At 37.7% G+C, this 17,888-nt stretch overlaps 1 protein-coding gene across 1 annotated transcript; it reads left to right on the plus strand.

The window, feature by feature from the left end:
• Positions 1-3,176: 3,176 nt before the first annotated feature.
• Positions 3,177-15,253, plus strand: LOC148154155 (up-regulator of cell proliferation-like). The gene is made up of 4 exons (XM_088015818.1): positions 3,177-3,396; positions 7,600-7,661; positions 7,753-7,867; positions 9,024-15,253. The coding sequence occupies exons 2-4, from the start codon at positions 7,656-7,658 to the stop codon at positions 13,712-13,714; spliced, it is 4,812 nt and encodes a 1,603-aa protein (XP_087871944.1). The 5' UTR covers positions 3,177-3,396; positions 7,600-7,655; the 3' UTR covers positions 13,715-15,253.
• Positions 15,254-17,888: the final 2,635 nt, after the last annotated feature.

A 17,888-nucleotide genomic window follows, 5' to 3' on the forward strand; every position in this document is an offset into this window, starting at 1 on the left:
AAAGTGTTAAAATGTATTTGGTTTATACAGTTCTAGCAAAAAGTACAAATACTCTCGTTAGAATGAAGGTCAAAGTTTGGACTTTTAATGATTTAATCTATTTCATGGAACATTAAACCCAAAAATAAGTTTAAACTCAAAAGAATTTCATAAAAAAATAATTGGGTATACATATGGAATTATCCATCCGCATTAATATATGGTTATAAGGTTAATATATGGTAGTTAACTAATAGTTAACTAATTGGTTAACTCTATGAAGGTTAGAACATAAAGATTAAGCCTGTGTCCCAGTTTTCATTGCAGAAATGAAAACCACACAATTCAAATGCAATATGTTACATAAATGAACATCATTTAACATTTATAGAGTAGAAATAACCTTCATTGTCCCTCAGTGGGTCATAGCTGGCAAGTTTAGATTTTAAAATTTAGCACTGAGTTATTAAGCCACTATATTGTAATGCTGCTTCTATCCATGCAAACTGACCCATGGTTGGAGATAAACTTGTATCTCGGCCAAAAGAGAAGTTTCTGGCTTCAGTGTAGCAACACAGGAGTCAACATAAAGAGTGAGGGGAGGATGCAGCAGCGCCTCTCCACTGGCCTCCAAAAACCTGCTTCCCCCTGCTGGTAAACTGAGGAACTGCGATGAGATGTGCAGCTTTCTGTCAGAACAAAGACATTTTATTTCAGCTGCAGGTTCAGGTTGTGAAGAGGCAACAGTCATAGATACCAGTGTCACAGTGTATATACAACATATGAAGTCTAAATTCAATAGAATAACTGCACCTGTCATACTGGAAAGGGAGAAACGTAGAAGGCTGAAAGCATTAATAGTAGAAGTCATTGGAACCCAGGTTGGTGCTAGTGGTTCTCCACAGACTCTCTGCTTCCTGTTTTCTAAAAGAAGATTACTTTTTCCATCAACAATAAATCAAATATTCATAAAGAACAGAAAGCTATCCATATCACCTTTTATAACAGCATTCTATGGGTACTACAATGGTTTGCCCTCAAACTATCACACTTCCTGTAGAGGTCACAAGCACAGCAGGAAACACAAACAGCTTGTTTGAGTAAACAAACCACTCACCATGAACCTGAGAAAAAGGTATTTTAATTGTTATCAATATCTTTAGACTTGAAGCCCTTTGTCTCTTTTTCAAAATCATCTGCAATATGGGAAACTTTGAATCAACCTGAGACACTGAGCTCGATGTTTCATATGGAGCACAGACAAAATAAATATGGATGCATCAACATGAAAGTTTGGGCAAATATCAAAATCTGATATTATTATTGCCTTCAAGCAACTCATAAGGTGGTTAGTTGGAGAAGCATTTTGTAATTTAAAATCATTTGGATAATTGATTATGGCTGATAAGTGATGTCATGAGTTTATTTTCCTGTCCTTTCGACAATAACAAAATGCAACTACACTGCTGATATTGCACCTTTTTGCTTTAGTTTAACATGTCACAATCCTGAGCTGCATGACTATTACATTAATGTGCCTAAAGAAATGTTAATATGGCTTAGATAACTTAGGTTATTTATTTTAATGACAAGTTGAAAAGGTTTCTTCCTCTTTTTCCATAAAGCTATGAAAATTATTGTTGGCATTAAATCTAACAATAATAATAAAACCCTATAACTGCTGACCAGTATTTAGCATATTTTGACTGGTATTTTAATTAATCTTTGTTGATAAGGTGCATAAATAAGGTTGAGATTCATAAATCAAGTAATCTACTTTTAATTTTCTCACAGCAGTGATATGTATAACAAAGCTAATTTGGAAACGCTAGCATTAGCATTGTAATTTGGTCAAAAGTGGATAAGTAGCTTCCGATATTACACATTTTTATACAAGAAAAATATTGATCTTGAAAATTGAGGACGGTGCAATTACTTAGCCTGTCCATTAGAGGGAGTACTAACCCTCTGCTTAAAGCAGGTTGGGAAACGAAGAAAAGTACCTGTAAGAAGTTTCCAAAATGCTTGATGGTCTCAGTTAAAATATTTATCCAACTCTCAGTTATTCCCAACACAGAGACACTCAGTATCGGTTTTTAATCAGCCTCAGTGAGTTTTCTTACCCTGGACTCAGTCCCACAGTCCTGCAGTCTGGCTGAAATAACCATCTCACTTTCAGAAACCTTCCTCTCTGGTCCACAGGAGCTTTTCTGCGCCGAGTTCACCCCAAGTCGAAGAAACTCCGCTTTAAACGGAACTTGTCTCTCTTTGAAAAACTTTCGCTTTACCTTTATTCTCACTTTTGTTTCTCCACACTGTATATCAAGTCCGTCATCTCTCCTGGAGAGTAAAGGTCGTTTATCAGTTAAAGAAAATCCGCACAAAGAAAAAACAGGTGGCCTGTTTCATCACCATGGTGACGGAAACAGGCCACCTGGCAAATTAATCACCGTTTTATTGCACGCGAGTGTTTGCCCTGGTGAAAAACATCCGTCCCACATTCAAAGTTTACTTCTTTAAATTTATATAAACATAATTTACATGACTGTCATTAAGTCCAAAAAAGAGTTCAAGGTTTTGCTTCAGCTTTATTTAGTAGTTGTAAACTGGTTTGTTTTATTTTAAGTGTAAGGAGTGTAAGTCGACATATTTGAAAAACGTACATTGCTTTATACTGCCCCCATGTGGTTTTTGTTCTAACTGCAGGCAGTTTGCACAGAACATAAATAGCAAAAATAGAGGCGAGAACTTCATTAGAGTTTTGATTCGCACCATTTTTTCTATAAATGAGACACAGTAGTCTCCAAAGGCGCATCTTTGTATGTATTTTTCTAAGGTAATTAATAAATTCTTTGTGGCTTTGGTTTCTGATGATTATGTTGAACTGTTGATGTAATTTTATGCACTTGATTGTTTGAATAAAATTGTGGTTGATTGTGAAGTTGAACAGTGACTCTTGTCTTTATTGTTTCACTTTTACAAACGACATCAAAGGACCTGGGGAGACAAAATAACTACAGGTAGCAAATATCTCGCTTTCTCAACAATATCCATTTTAGTAATCCTGTTCAAAAAGTGGAAATCGTGTATTATTTACATCTACTGTGTGAAAAATAAGCATTTGGATGATTATGGCTTACACTTAATCAAAAGGGGATTTTCAAAAACAACATTTTTTTTTAAACCAAAAGCAACAGAACTGGAATGTTTGCTCCTGTCAGGTGAATCCCGTGGCTTCCAGTAATTAATGGGAGGGAAAAAAATTTATCCGAAAGTGAAACTGGCTTTCAGCAAGTTATAGAAGAGAGTCGGCCAAGCAGAACTGCTGCAGTATAAAGGGGAAGACAAATAGGAGAGAGCAGATGAAGAAAAAGTTTTGTTTATGAAAGACAGTACTCGGGGACATCTTCTGAAGTGGTAAGTCTTTTATACTGTTTTGTTGATTATTTTAAAGAACAAAATGAAGGAGGATTATAAAAGTACTCAGCTGCTCATTATATTTACAAAGCATTGATATTATCTTTGCTCATCAACAACTGTTCACAAATTGTCATCACAGGCTTTGAAATAGAATACGATAAATTGTGTTGTAGCCTTGAAAACTGATTAACATGTTTTTATTATCTTGCTGTTAAAGTATGTCAGTGATACTTAAAAGATATATTTAAAATTAATTTCAAATAAGATGCTGATGAAATAAAAAAAAATCCATGCTTATCTTAGTCAAAGGGCCTCATGATAGTCAGTTACAAGTTCTCTTCATGGCATGTTAGTTATGCTTTGCAATAAGCTGGTTGTTTTGTGGTAAGTTATTAAAAAAACAAATGTACTTTTTACTATTAAAAAATCACATATAAATTCTCTTTCTGATTAAAATACATAGCAAAATAAAAAGTTATTCATCTTCATGACAGAGCTCAATTGGCAATATATGCTGTCAGTACCACCAGGTACAGTTAAAGGTTTCTTATTGCTATTGCCATCTGTTGTTTTTTTAAAGGCACTGTAAATATCCAAAAGTGTGGCCTATGCTGCTCAGGTCAAGAGCTGAGTTGTCATGGCACAAATCACTATTTTCCAGTGCTACTTACATGTTGATCAGTTAACAGTGACTTTCTGCAGTTGTCATTTCTGTAATGAAGATAAACATGACTTTGAAACATTTTCTGCATGAGAAAATATGCTCCTGATATATTTTTAGACGACTTGTGATTCTAACGCACATACTGCATAGTTACTTCTCAATTGTCAAGTGTCACTCTAACCGGTAATGTCTCATTCTGTTGTACCTAAGATTGGAGCGGCTCCATTAATCTTTCCTCACTATCGTGGGAGAGAATGTGGGCAGGAATGTATGAAAGTGGGCTGGCAATGAGCGTTTTGGACCCGTGCAATGATGTCAGCAGTGACACTGAAAGGAGAACCTTAAGGTGGTTATTCTGATGGAATCAAATAAACCCAGATACTTCATTTTGTCTTATAGAAATTAATTAGTTGCCCAAACATGATAAAAATTCAGATCGGCCGATTGTTTTGGTGTACATACAAATCTATAAGGCACTTACATTTTTTTTTTAAACGTGCAACCTGTTGGATCTAGGTAATTCAATCAAAAGACATACACCAATATCCACACCGTCATGATTTGCGGTTGTGAATGGTGAGGAAGGGCGAGCCCAGGACAACATGTTGAAATGACTTGATAAATGTCCACAAGAAATGATTCACGGACGCAGCACTGGTGAACAACAAGAACAGACATCTGACACGAAACGAAAGTAAGACGAGGACCGGACAAGGAACAAAGACAACAGGTGGACTTAAATACTCAGGGAGGGTAATCAGGGAACTAGACACAGCTGTGATCTCTCAACAGGGTGGACAGGACATCACAGAGACTCACAGGGGAACAGGACACAGAAAAACCAAGAAATAAATACACAGAACCCAACACACATGAATTTTAATGGTAGAGATGTTTTGTTTTGTTTTTTTTTGAAACAATGGGCCAATCAAGCAAGGGAGTCTGATGTCAGTCAAATCACTTGGGTAATATATGGCAGTGTTGTGTTACTCGAAGTTGGTCTTGGTCTCGAGACCGGTCTTAAGACCATTTTTTGATGGTCTCGGTCGAGTCCTTGGTCTCGGTCTTGTCTCGGTCTCGGGCTCTGAGGACTCGGCATTTTATTTCAAGACTAGTCGAGACCGCAACTGTGAAAATATCACTAAACGTACAGCATACTGTATAGTTTATTTGTTAACATCTTTATTTCCAGTGGATGCAAAACGCACCAATTAAAATCCAAGCAACTACATGTTTCTGTTACTGCCCCCTCCCTCCTCCCTCCCCACCTTTCACTCGCGCGCGGCGCTCCAGGACATGCACAGTGGTTTCCTCTCAGCGGCAGAAAATGTTGTCTAATCGTCAGTAATATAATAGCGCTGCATAAATAGTAAGAAATCCGATGGCCACAGCTAACTCAACATCGCTTCGCTTTCACAGACGGTGGGGACAACGTCTAACTATTTTCGTCACTTAGAAAAGTAGCTCAAAGAAGGTAAGATCCGTTAACGTGATGTTAGCAAAGCTAGCTGTACAGAGACACAAAAGCATTTGTGATGAAAAAAAGTCACTTACTGTCTGAGTTATTGTGCGGAGATGTTGACTGACTTGTCGCATATATGGGACAACACTATGTCCAGAAGTCTGCAATATAGTGAGGTGACATTCAGAAACAGTCGATTCTTCTCCACGGCTCTTTACTTATTAGATAGGACTGGAGTGTCACTCACTGAGAGCCGTTGTTCTATCAGATTACCATACGCTGTCAGGATAGCATACATGCAGTGAGTACCATGCCTGCGCATTAAGAAGTCCAACCGTCAGAGGAGTTGTCAGTTCACCATACGCAGCAAGTTATGACGAAAATAAGTAATTAAATTGTTTTCAATGATAACTATATAGATATACATGTGTTGTCATGGTTTCAAAGTGTATTTAAAGCAGGGTCTGGCTGCTGCTGGAGTCAGCTACAACACACGCCCGTGTAAAACTCACTTAACCGCTAAGTCAGGATGCCATACAACTGTTAATAACAAAGTGTATGATGATCTACGTCATGATTCTATGTTGTTGATTAAATGAAATCTTATGGTAATGACGTGTCTGACAGATATAGCCGGTGTTCTATCAGATAGCCATACGCTGTCAGGATAGCATACATGCAGTGAGTACCATGCCAGCGCATTAAGAAGTCCGACGGTCAGTGGAGTTGTCAGTTCAGCATACGCAACAAGTTATGACGAAAATAAGTAATTAAATTGTTTATAATATGACTTAATATGATAACTAGATAGATATACATGCGTTGTCGTGGTTTCAAAATGTATTTAAAGCAGGTCTGGCTGCAGCTGGATGCCATACAACTGTTAATAACCAAGTGTATGATGATCTACGTCATGATTCCATGTTGCTGATTAAATAAAATCATATGGTAATGACAGCGTATGCATGTCTGAGCTAACCGTACGACTATCTGACAACGTATGCTGATCTGACAGAACACCGTGAGTTCGTGTTAAGCGTATGACGATCTGACCTGACAGAACACCCGTTCTTTGTTCTTGTAATGCTCTGTGTACACTGCATCATTATTTAATTTAATTATGTACGTTGCTATTTAAATTAACAAACAACTAAAACACAAGAACGAAAGAGCATGCAGAGCATGCACATTGCTCTTTGATTGTTTTTGTTCAAAGTGGCAGCTGTAATGTCTGCCATGGTGTCAGACTGCCTGGCTTCATGTACTGGGATAGAGAGTGAAAACAGTCGCAATGAGCGCCTTCTGTTTGGTTACCTCTTGCTTGTTGCTCCTTGGTCAGTGTTCATAGTTGAGCATTATTTACTGTCAGGGCATTGCCTCAATTGCTATGTTTAATGGTGCCGACAGTGGTGGTTTCTTATATGAGCAATATGGGCAAATGTCCAGGGTGTTATGTTTTTAGGGATGGCACGAGACCATCACACTGTTTAGCACAGAAATGGAATATTTAATATTGGTAAAATGTATTAAGTATTTAATATCTAGGTGTTCTTATGGGAATATGGATCTTTCAGATTATTTTGAAAAGCAATTTTGATCATATCTTACATTTTATTGTGTCATGTAGGGCGGGCCGCTGGTCTTGGTCTTGACTCGGTCTCGACTTTCCTCGGTCTTGGTCTTGACTTGGTCTCGACTTTCCTCGGTCTTGGTCTTGACTTGGTCTCGGACCCTAAAAGTCTTGGTCTTGTCTCGGTCTTGATACACTCTGGTCTTGGTCTTGTCTTGGTCTCGGGTTAGGTGATCCTAATATATGGCTTGTATTACAACTGAAGAGGTTGTGAAAAACAGGGGAAAGCCATGCAGGATCTGCTAATGGAGATGAATCTGACCAAACTTTTCCAAGATATGCTCCTGCTGCTCTTACATTTGTAAAAACAGATTAATTTTATTTTTTCGTCTAAGTATTTCAAAGCTTTTTGTGATTTCTGGCAATTGGCAGTGGGAGGAAAAATGTTTATCTGCAGGTGAAAGTAAAATGTAAAATAATGTTTTGTTTTTCTTTTTTTTTCAGACAGAAGCTGCATAAATAATCAGCACAGCAGTGGTTTTAGAGACTTTGGTTGCACAATGGAGGTACTCAGTCACGCAGTAAATGTCCAAAATATTGTACAAATAATGTAACTATCCGTCCATCTACATGTGACATTTCCTCTTTTACCATCAGAAACCCAACCCTGAAGATTCAACTGAAGATCTTTATGGCGAGAGAGAAGAGGACACTGCATCAATATGTTCTGACTCTGATGCTGACAATCAAAATACCGATGCATATGATAAAGGTTAGCAAATTAAAGTTGAAAATGACAAAATAAGACTGTCATAGTGGGTTGTAGCTCTCTGACCCACATGCAGAACACAAATCGGAGAGCAGAAAATCAGTTAAATATGTTTAATGAAGAAAAAAAAACAATAATCAAGACAGTAGATCTAAGAGGTTGCAGCTTCTGAATTGGGACGTTGGATGAAGGAAGTTGTATGCAGGAGGGAAATACTGTGGTATGGGGGTGGCGTTCAACAAAGGTAGATTGGCAGTGAGTCGGCAGGGAACAGCTATGGAAGGGAAATCACGGTGGAGGGCGGACAGGTAACAGTTCAGCTTTTCAGGTTGGAGGAGGAATAAGGGGCCAGCCAACAGAGGGATCCAGAGGGGTTTAGTTCAACAGCTTGGAGGTAAGTGGAACTCGGGCTTCCAGTGGGTAATGCCACGGCGTCACGAGGAAAATGGAGCACAGGGAAACTGTCAGAGTTCATATTGCTGGTGGAATTCAGTTTTTGGGGAAAAAAACTGCCAAAAAAAACCCCAAAAAAACAAAGCAGCACTACCCCAGATCCCAACAACGACATGTTTATTTTATAACAATTGTTATCCTTACTTCTGTTATTTGTGTCACATTTTCTCTGAATCAATACTTTGTAGAACACTGTCTGGGGCATTGCTTATCTAGAGATGGGTGTGTTTGGAATGTGATTGGATGTAGAGCATCTGCAAACATCAATTTAAAGTTGTGACTCATTCTTAATTGAAACCAGGTCTAGACTCTGGCTAGACAGATCCATTTGAATTATTGTGGATCTTTGGCCCATTTCACTTATCGAAGCTTTCTTACACAGACTGTGAGCCATTACAAACTGAAGAGTTTTCATAAAGATATTTAAAGCAAGGGTTGTGGTGGTGGTCCAGGGGTAAAACGTGGCCCATGTATGGACACTTTAGTCCTCGATACGGTCGTCACTGATTCGAGTCTTGGCCCAAGGACCTTTGCTGCATGTCCTCCTTCTCTCCCACAACCTGGTATTACAGCCAAGGCTGTCCTCTTCATTCTGCCACAGAAATGGAAGGTTTCTTCTTGCATTTGTTGTTGTGTTTTATTTCTGAAACTGTCTGGATTGACATAAAATACACATTAAAAACCCATGTATCTTCTTGATCCACAGAAACCAACCTTGAGAGCCTATTGGAGGATCTGGGTTTGGAGCAGTACCATAGACAGAAGCTATCACTAAGCACAATACTCGGGCTTAATGAGAAAGCTATTAATGATGACTCTGGTGAATGTAAATTAAATGTCCCATTGCATTTTCTTAAGAAATTGATGATGGTTAATGTAACTGCTAGAAATGTGAGATGTGTTGCATCAACTGACTCAAAAGATCCTCTGTCAGAGTCAATCTGTGATGACGCATCAGAGAACACAGAGGGCAATTTTGATTATCTGTTTGAGAGCCCAAATAAGACTGAAATGTATAATCCTCTTGACATAATCACTGCTCTCTTCCTGTGTTCTGATGAGTTTGTTCATCAAGAACTGGCTCTAAAAATGTCCATGTGTCAGTTCTCTGTTCCTCTGCTGCTTCCTAACTGTGATACACAGCAGTGCACCCTCATGCTGTGGGCCATGAGAGACATTGTTAAGAAGTACAGACCTTCAGATCTTTCAGAATCAAAAGGCTTCATAGAAGAAAGAATAGTTCATTCTGAACTTCCAATGATCTCATTTGTGAGACTGGGTGAGTGCTCTCTGTCCAAATCAGAGATCCTCAATAAACTTCTGAGTAACTCTGAGCAATACCATGATACCTTTGTTCACCGTGACATGGAGTGTGGAGACGTTCAGAGAAGAATATCCAATGGACTGACTGAAATGACCTGGTACCTTCCCTGTGGAAACAGAAACATGGACATCTTCAGTGAACCAGTTGCTATAGCTAACCTTCGTGGAGACATTGCTTCATTTGAATCACAATTCTCCTTTTTGTGTCAGACATCTGCTGCAGTTTTTGTTTTCTTTGACCAGCTGGACTCTGAGTGCAAACTGCTGATGAACAGAAACCACAAAGCTCAGATTTTCTTGGTGGGAAACCAACAGAGCAAAAACTTTAGAGTTGATTCTGTTAAAAAACTTTCATCCAGTCTTGCCTTGACTAAAAACAAAATTCTAATAAAGACAAAACAAACAAATGGTGCAGATTTTGTTAAACTACTGAGAAAAAGGGTCAGTGATGTAGTTAATAACTCAAAGAGGAAGATGTCTGTAGAGCAGATGGCTGATGTTGCACATGAACTGGGAATTTTAGTAGATGAAGATTCTCCAGAGTGTCAGGATGGAAAGATGAAAGCAGATGAAATCACTGCAGAAATTCATGACACCTTTAAATACAAAGAAGATCAACTTCCTTTACAAGGTGAAATATGGAAAGAATTAACTTGTTTGGAAAAGGAAGAATTTCGTCTTCGAAAAATTGGTTCTGAAGACATAGAAGATTACAAATGCAAACTTCAGAGAGAAAGAAATGAACTAAGGCAACAGCAGAGTGTTTATTGGATGTCCAAAGCGATGATTTGTTTCATCGCTGCACTATCCAACAAAGAAACGGAGAGGCACTTCTTCCTGAAATGGATGAAGATAAATCTTGATAACCAGTCTCGTATAAAACTGTCTAACCTGAGGGAAATGTACAAAAAGAAGTGCAGGGAATCTGAAAACAAACATGAGATCAAAGAAATCGACCAACAACTTTCCAGCAGCTCACTGGGAGTTGAGCACTTCATCCGTGAAATGGGTCAGATCTATGAAGCTTCTCTTTACCTTCCAGAAACAGATCCATCACGTCAACAACTGCAGCATCTGCCCAAACTCTGTGCTCAGTTGTTGCTGGATGGATTTCCTCTTGAGCTTGTAGATGGAGATGCTTCCAACATTCCTCTCAGATGGGTGAGTGATGTTCTCTCTCAGCTCCATGACTTGGTGTCTCCAAAGAACAAGATCCTGGTCGTCACAGTTCTTGGAGTTCAGAGCACAGGGAAGTCCACTCTCCTTAACACCATGTTTGGAGTCCAGTTTGCAGTCAGCAGTGGTCGATGCACTAGAGGTGCCTTCATGCTGCTCATCAAAGTCAATGAAGACTTCAAGAAAGTTCTCAACTGTGACTTTGTGATGATCATCGACACTGAAGGCTTAAAGTCGCCAGAGCTAGCACAGCTGGACAACAGCTATGAGCATGACAATGAGCTGGCAACACTTGTTGTTGGTCTGAGTGACATCACCATTATCAATATTTCAATGGAGAATTCAACAGAGATGAAAGACATCCTGCAGATAGTGGTGCATGCTTTCCTCAGGATGAAGGAGGTCGGCAAAAAGCCTCAATGTCAGTTTGTTCACCAGAACGTTTCAGATGTTTCAGCCCATGAGAAGAACCTGAGAGACAGGAAGCTGCTGTTAGAGCAGCTGGATGAGATGACCCAGGCAGCAGCTAAGATGGAGAAGAAAGAGGAGAACAAGAACTTCACTGATGTGATGGAGTATAATCCAGACACTGGGAACTGCTACATTCCTGGACTCTGGAATGGAAACCCACCAATGGCTCCAGTCAATGCAGGATACAGTGAGGCTGTCTATGAACTCAAGAAAAACATCATCCAACAGCTGGGAAAGTGTGGGTCAACTTCTAATAACATCTTGGAGTTCAGAGAGTGGATGACCAGCCTGTGGAATGCAGTAAAACATGAAAACTTCATCTTCAGCTTCAGAAACAGCCTGGTGGCTGATGCTTACATGAGGCTCTGCACAGAGTACAACAAATGGGAGTGGGAGTTCAAAAAGGAAATGTACAGCTGGGTCACCAATGCAGAGACAAGGATTTCCAATTTTGGTTCATTTTCTGAAATGTCTGACATGAATGAATTCATCACTGAGTTGAAAAGTGAAGCAACCACAGAGCTCATCAAGTGGGAGACAAAGATCCTTGACAATCTGAAGAAATACTTTGAGCAGCCAGAAGGTCATGTTAATCTGGTTGAAGGATACAGAGAGGAATTCTCCAACAGCATAAAGAGTCTTAGACGAGAAACTGACAGATCAGTGTTCAACCAGATCACAGTGGCAGCTGAAATTAAAGAGGGAATGAAAGAACTCAACAAAATCAGGACCACATATACTGAAAAAATTGAAAAAGCAGTTTGTGGTTTAATTGATGGATGTCGTAAAAAAAAAGTTGAAATGACTGACCAAGAGCTTGATGAGAGTTTTAATAAGATGTGGACTGAAACACTGAACAGCTTGTCCTTCCCTAAACAGAAGACTTTAAATATTTTCACCAGTGTTTCCCTTCAGCTTCAAACAAATGTTTCACCCAAGGGAAGCCATGCAAGTGAACTGCTGAGTAAAAAAAGCCTGAAAGACTGTGGACTGGAGCCTTTTACATACAAACCGAAAGGAATGATGGAAAATCTCACAACAGCTTTGAAAGGGATTTGGACCTGGACAAATCTAATAAAAGAAAGACAAAAAATTGCTGACAGCATCATCTCTGCTTGCAATGACTGTATTACTGATAAAATCAAGAGAAAAACTAATTATCATGATACTCACATCCAGGAGATCCTTCACATCATTGATGAGAAGCTGAACAAAGCTGATGTTGACACTGACATTGAGTTTGAAGTTTCTCTGAAACAACACATCTGTGGATTTGCAGCCAGAAAGTTTCAGAAAATGCATGAAGATTTCATCCAAGAAAATTATCCATATAAATGTCTGCAGAAAAACAAGGAAAAGTTCTGCACAGATTTCAAAGATGTCTTCCAAAGACGAGACCAATCCCAGAGGAAAGCTCAAGAATTCACAAACCAAAGTCTGAAACCTGCTGTTGAAAACTTCATCTATCGTTCTCTTGGTCCTGATATTGTTGATAAAATGCTGACAAAAGAGGAGTTCAGCACACGAATGTCCTTCCAGTATTCAATTTTACTGGATCTGATTTCAAAAAGTGACTTAAAAAGCTTTAAGAGCTACATTTGTTCATATGAAGATTATGTAAAACTGTGGATTTCTAGAAGAATAAAGGAGACATTCTCCTCTCAGTCTGCAGTTTGTGAGTTAGAGGACAAACATCTTAAGTCCTGCATCGACCACATAAATGCTGCCATTAAAAAGGCAAAAACAGAAAAGGCTGACAGCCTGAAGACATTTGTTGTAAATATCTGCCAGGAACTTGGTGATAAACTGGTGATTTCCCAGGATGCTCTTAATGTCTTCATGGTTCTGAACAATGCTGAACCAGAACAGTTTGCTCACTGGCTCAACGAGTCTGTGGAGGAAATGACAGAAGCTCTTAGAGAAAAGTTTAAATCAACAAAGTTTGAAACCAAACTCTCACAGCTCCACATGAAACCAGAGAATGAATTTTTCAATAGAGTGATTGGTTGTGGCAAACAGTGTCCATTCTGCAAAATATCCTGTGATGCAGGTGGAGAAAAACACACTCAACACTTTGCTTCCCTGCATCGACCAGAAGGTTTAGGTCAGTACAGGTGGGATGACTCAAATAAACTCACAACTGACATCTGTTCTTCTCTTGTTATCAGTGACCTACGTTTTCGCTGCAGAGAAACAAACAACAAATCCCATCCTTACAAAGAATATAGAAAATTTTTCCCAGACTGGGATATTCGTCCAGATGGAAGCCTCGAGTCATCAGATTATTGGAAATATGTGATGGCCAAGTACAACAAGGAATTTGCAGAAGCATATGATGCAAAGCCTGCTGACATTCCTGATTCTTGGAGGAGAATCACAAAAGAACAGGCAAAGAAAAGTCTCAAGAAATCATTCTACATCAAGTGAAATTATAACTCATGTTTGGTTGTAAGAATGCAACTTGGATGTAGAGTATTTTTGTCCTTTCTTGAACTCCCTCTAATTTACAAGTTGGGCTCACTACTTTAACGAAAGACAAAATAAACAGCTTCGGCCTCATTTACTGTACTTATTATTTTTTAAATCATTGGTCATTTATAATTTTAACATTTTGTCATTCTATTTTTTTATTAACTTTTGTTTACAAATTATCTTGTCTGAAAATATTTATAATCTTAACATTTTTTTTATAAATGTGCTACTCCATTAGATGGATAATTGGAGAGTTGCAATATAGACTAAATGTTTATTGCTATCAACTTGATGAAATCATCTCTCCACTGTCATTACATGATTCACCAGGGTGGCTGCAGCAAAAACAATCACTGGAAGCATTTTGCTGAGTTTCATTAAATAAAGTTTCACCAAATAAATAGTAATCTGAGCATAGCTTTACTGATTCATAATTTAAGTCAAATTAGAATGTATTTAACTTTAAATCTGTTGTTATAATGTAGTTGAACCAATTATATGTTTCTGTATATTAAATGGCTCTGTTTTGTATTCCAAACTGCCCTGAGATTACATTTGCTGTGAATTAGTGCTAACAAACTTAATTGAACTAAGAGTTATGTCAATTTATTTTTGTTTTGTTTATTTTTGATGTATGCAGCAGGAATGTTATGAAATAAATGTTCTTATACATATGTGATTCTTGAGTTTATCTCTATTCATCTGTTTTCTTGATGCTCATTTGAGTGTATTGTTTATATTGCTCTTTCTCTTCATCTCCTTCGCTTTGTGCATCTGCCTTTCATTGTTTTGATTTTGTTCATCTGGTTTCCATTTAACCAATCTCAACTTCCACCAACATCTCCACTTAATTTGAGCCGGTGGTCTCAAACTCCAGTCTTTGAGGGTTGGTGTCCTGCAACTTTTAGACATGTCCTTTGTCCTACACGCTAGAAATAAATGACTGACCTTCCTCACTAGCATGCAGTCAAGCTCTGCAGAGCTCTGCTAATGAGCTAATATTGTGGCCAGTTGTGCTAAAGCAGAGAAATCCCTTGAGGGCTGGAGTATGAAATCACTGATTTAAGCTCTGTGGTTTATTTGTTCATTATTTGTTTCTACTGTTGTTACTGTTTGAGTTTTGCGTATGAATCTAAATCAAATTGTTCCACCATATGCCTGACTTCATCCTGTTGTATCAGGATAAATGTATCAGCATTTATTATCAAATGTGACAGATAAATGCAGTTAAACTCAATTCAAAGTTTTACATAACTTGCTTTTTGTCAAATCCCTCTCTAGTACTATGCTGACTTGTTGTGTTGTGCTATTTGTATTAATTGCTTTTTTTCAACTAAATGAATTAATGCCATAGCAGCTGATGCTCTTTCTGCAAACCAATGGACATCAGCTCCAGGCATCATATTTGGTTAAAATTAATTATATTCAATAATTAATAAAAGTGGACATCTTGTTTGTGACATGTTTAATAAAATATATTGTGGATCTACAGAACTCTTTTGTTTTTGTTAAAAGGTTTTCAGAATTTAGAAAGAACAGATTCATGATGATATTTGTTGCATATTTAAAATAATATTGGATTTACTTGGACTTCAATCAGGTGCCAAATGATAGTTTCATCAGTCTGATATTATCTTCTTACTTTATATAATTTCATAGAGCTCCTTCAATAAAACAATGTGTCAGCTATACACTGATAATCAACGGTGTGAAAAAGTAAGCTGCACACTAGCAGCCCTACCTAATCCCTGGCTGAGCATGGGACAACAACTCTGACCTTTAACCTCTCTTGGACCAGGTATGAGCCCATGAATCCTAAAGGGAAGACACCCTGATGCTTTGAATAAACGGTCAAAACAGCAGTGAAGGAAATTCATTTGAATGAAAGCTATTTATCGTAAAACAAATTAAAATAATTTTAAAAACTTCAGTTTCCCAATTAAGATACTGAAAATGAAATCTTTCAATGCCAGAATATAGTTGTTGTCAATCAGTGCTGTATCAATAAACTGAATTGAATTTGGGAACTACTTTGTTTTGTTTCTTGATGTTTGATGTCCATGTTTTTTTTTTTTATCTAAATTGTAGTTATGTTTTACTGTGTCTGTGTAGTAATCTTACTGATGCTCATTGGAGTTTCCATTTTCAATGTTATTAGTTATACCCTTTTGTGCTGACATGGTCTTTCTTTTTCTCTTCAACTCTGTTGCCTTATTACTTATTATTTAGTACTGCAGCTCTCAGTTCTCTCTCCTGGTTTCCATGTCACCAATTATACCTCCACATCATTTAAGCTGTCTGGTTTCTTTGCTCATTGCTGGATTCTATTGTTATTCTTGCTTTAGTTTTCCTTGTTGTTCTTCTTGGGCTATGGTTAACTCTCAATAGCTCCACCGCATGCTTTCCTTCATCCTGTTGTATTTGGATCTACTTCCTCAGCATTCATTATCAGATGACTATCAAATCCAGCTCAACCCAAAGTTTTCACATAATCCTTTTTTGTTATACCCTTCTGTAGTTCTTTGATGACTTTGTGTTTTGTTCTAATTGTGCTAAAAATATGGTTTCCTCTTAAGCAAAATTAGCTGAATTTTAGAACAATTCATTGTCTACCTTTAGATAAAATAAAAATAAAACTAATGCAGAGCTGTTCTAGGCATTAGCTGTAGTTAAAATTAAAATTCTTTAGTAAATAATACAAAAGGTCTTCCTGTTTATTACATGTCTAATAAGGTGAAGGTCAAGCTGTTTGCTAACAAGAAAAAAAAATCCATAAGTTCTTCATTTCATTAAAACAATGGCTGGTATACCAATTGAGTACGCTGAGACATATAAATACTTTGGAATAGACAAGTTTTCATTCAAGTCACATATTGTCAACATTACAAATAAGTTGAAGATCAAATTAGGTTTTTGTTTTGTAATAGATCTTGCTCTTCTTTCAGACCAAGAGGCTTCGCTCAGACAGCAGGTTTATATTTCAGCTTGTCAGACGAGATGAAAAGCGCATAATATTTTGCATTAACAAGCTTAGTCTTTTTCCTGGCCTTTTTCTACGATTCGTGTTTCTTGCTTAGGACTGGATTAAGAGTTTTTTTGGTTGGGTTTTAAATATTAAAGTTGTACGATAATAAAGTTGTAATTTTATTATAACTCTTTGCCACACTGCGCTAAAATGAGGAATACTGAGGATCTTGAGAAATTATAGTTGGTATTGGTTTAATAAATAATCTTTTAACACATCAGAATCAAATTTTCAACCGCAGGACTTTTTCTTTAAACAACTTTTTATATACAAAGAAAAAAAAGCAGACTTGCTGAGCTGGTCACGTCACCTATTGTATCAAAGCTTCTTTATCTTATTAAAATTACTTTTTATTTATAATTTAATGACTTTCTTCCGGTAATAGTGTATCTTATTTTTAATATTCAAATAAGTTTGTTATCTTATGACTTTATTCTTGTATTTGGTAAAGAAAAAATCTTATCCTGGCCATTAGCCTCCGTCATACTTGCTTTACTGACCTCTGCTGCCGTTTTGTCAAACTTCTCCATCTCCTCTGACGGTAGACGTATTTCAAAACATTCGCCTTTGTATCCTCAGCTGCTCAGTTCCGTTTACAACAGGGCTGTGTAGCTACTTCTACTGGCTTGAACAGGTAGGCTGCTGGTTAGCTTGAACACTGCTGCCACCTAGTGGCCGGAAGGTTGTTCATCAGTTATGCATGAATAAAGGCAATTACAAAGTCTTGCATCTGACGCCCCCCTTGACACCTAATCTCCCCCTTTCGGGGCACGGGTCCACTATTTGAGAAGTATTGAGTTAAAAAATAAAAATAAAATTGGTCTGGAACATCATAGGATCGCCATAATAAGCAATGGCATTCAATCAATGTATGGAAGGATAGACTCCAATAGATGGAAGGAGCACCACCATTGGCAAACCACTACATTGCAATGTTGATGTTTAAGCATTATGGCACAGGAAAGGTACAGTAATAACAGGTTTGCAGTTTTTGCTCACCTCTATTCATTTGAAAACACACTTTCATTTATCGTTCTGAATTTGTGATGCTATAGCAGAAGAGAAGTATTTGCATTTTCATTTTTTCAACTTTATGAATCTCTG

Source organism: Poecilia mexicana, unplaced genomic scaffold, assembly GCF_051168715.1.
Source record: "Poecilia mexicana isolate PSO_F unplaced genomic scaffold, ASM5116871v1 scaffold_18, whole genome shotgun sequence".
NCBI classification, from domain to species: domain Eukaryota; kingdom Metazoa; phylum Chordata; class Actinopteri; order Cyprinodontiformes; family Poeciliidae; genus Poecilia; species Poecilia mexicana.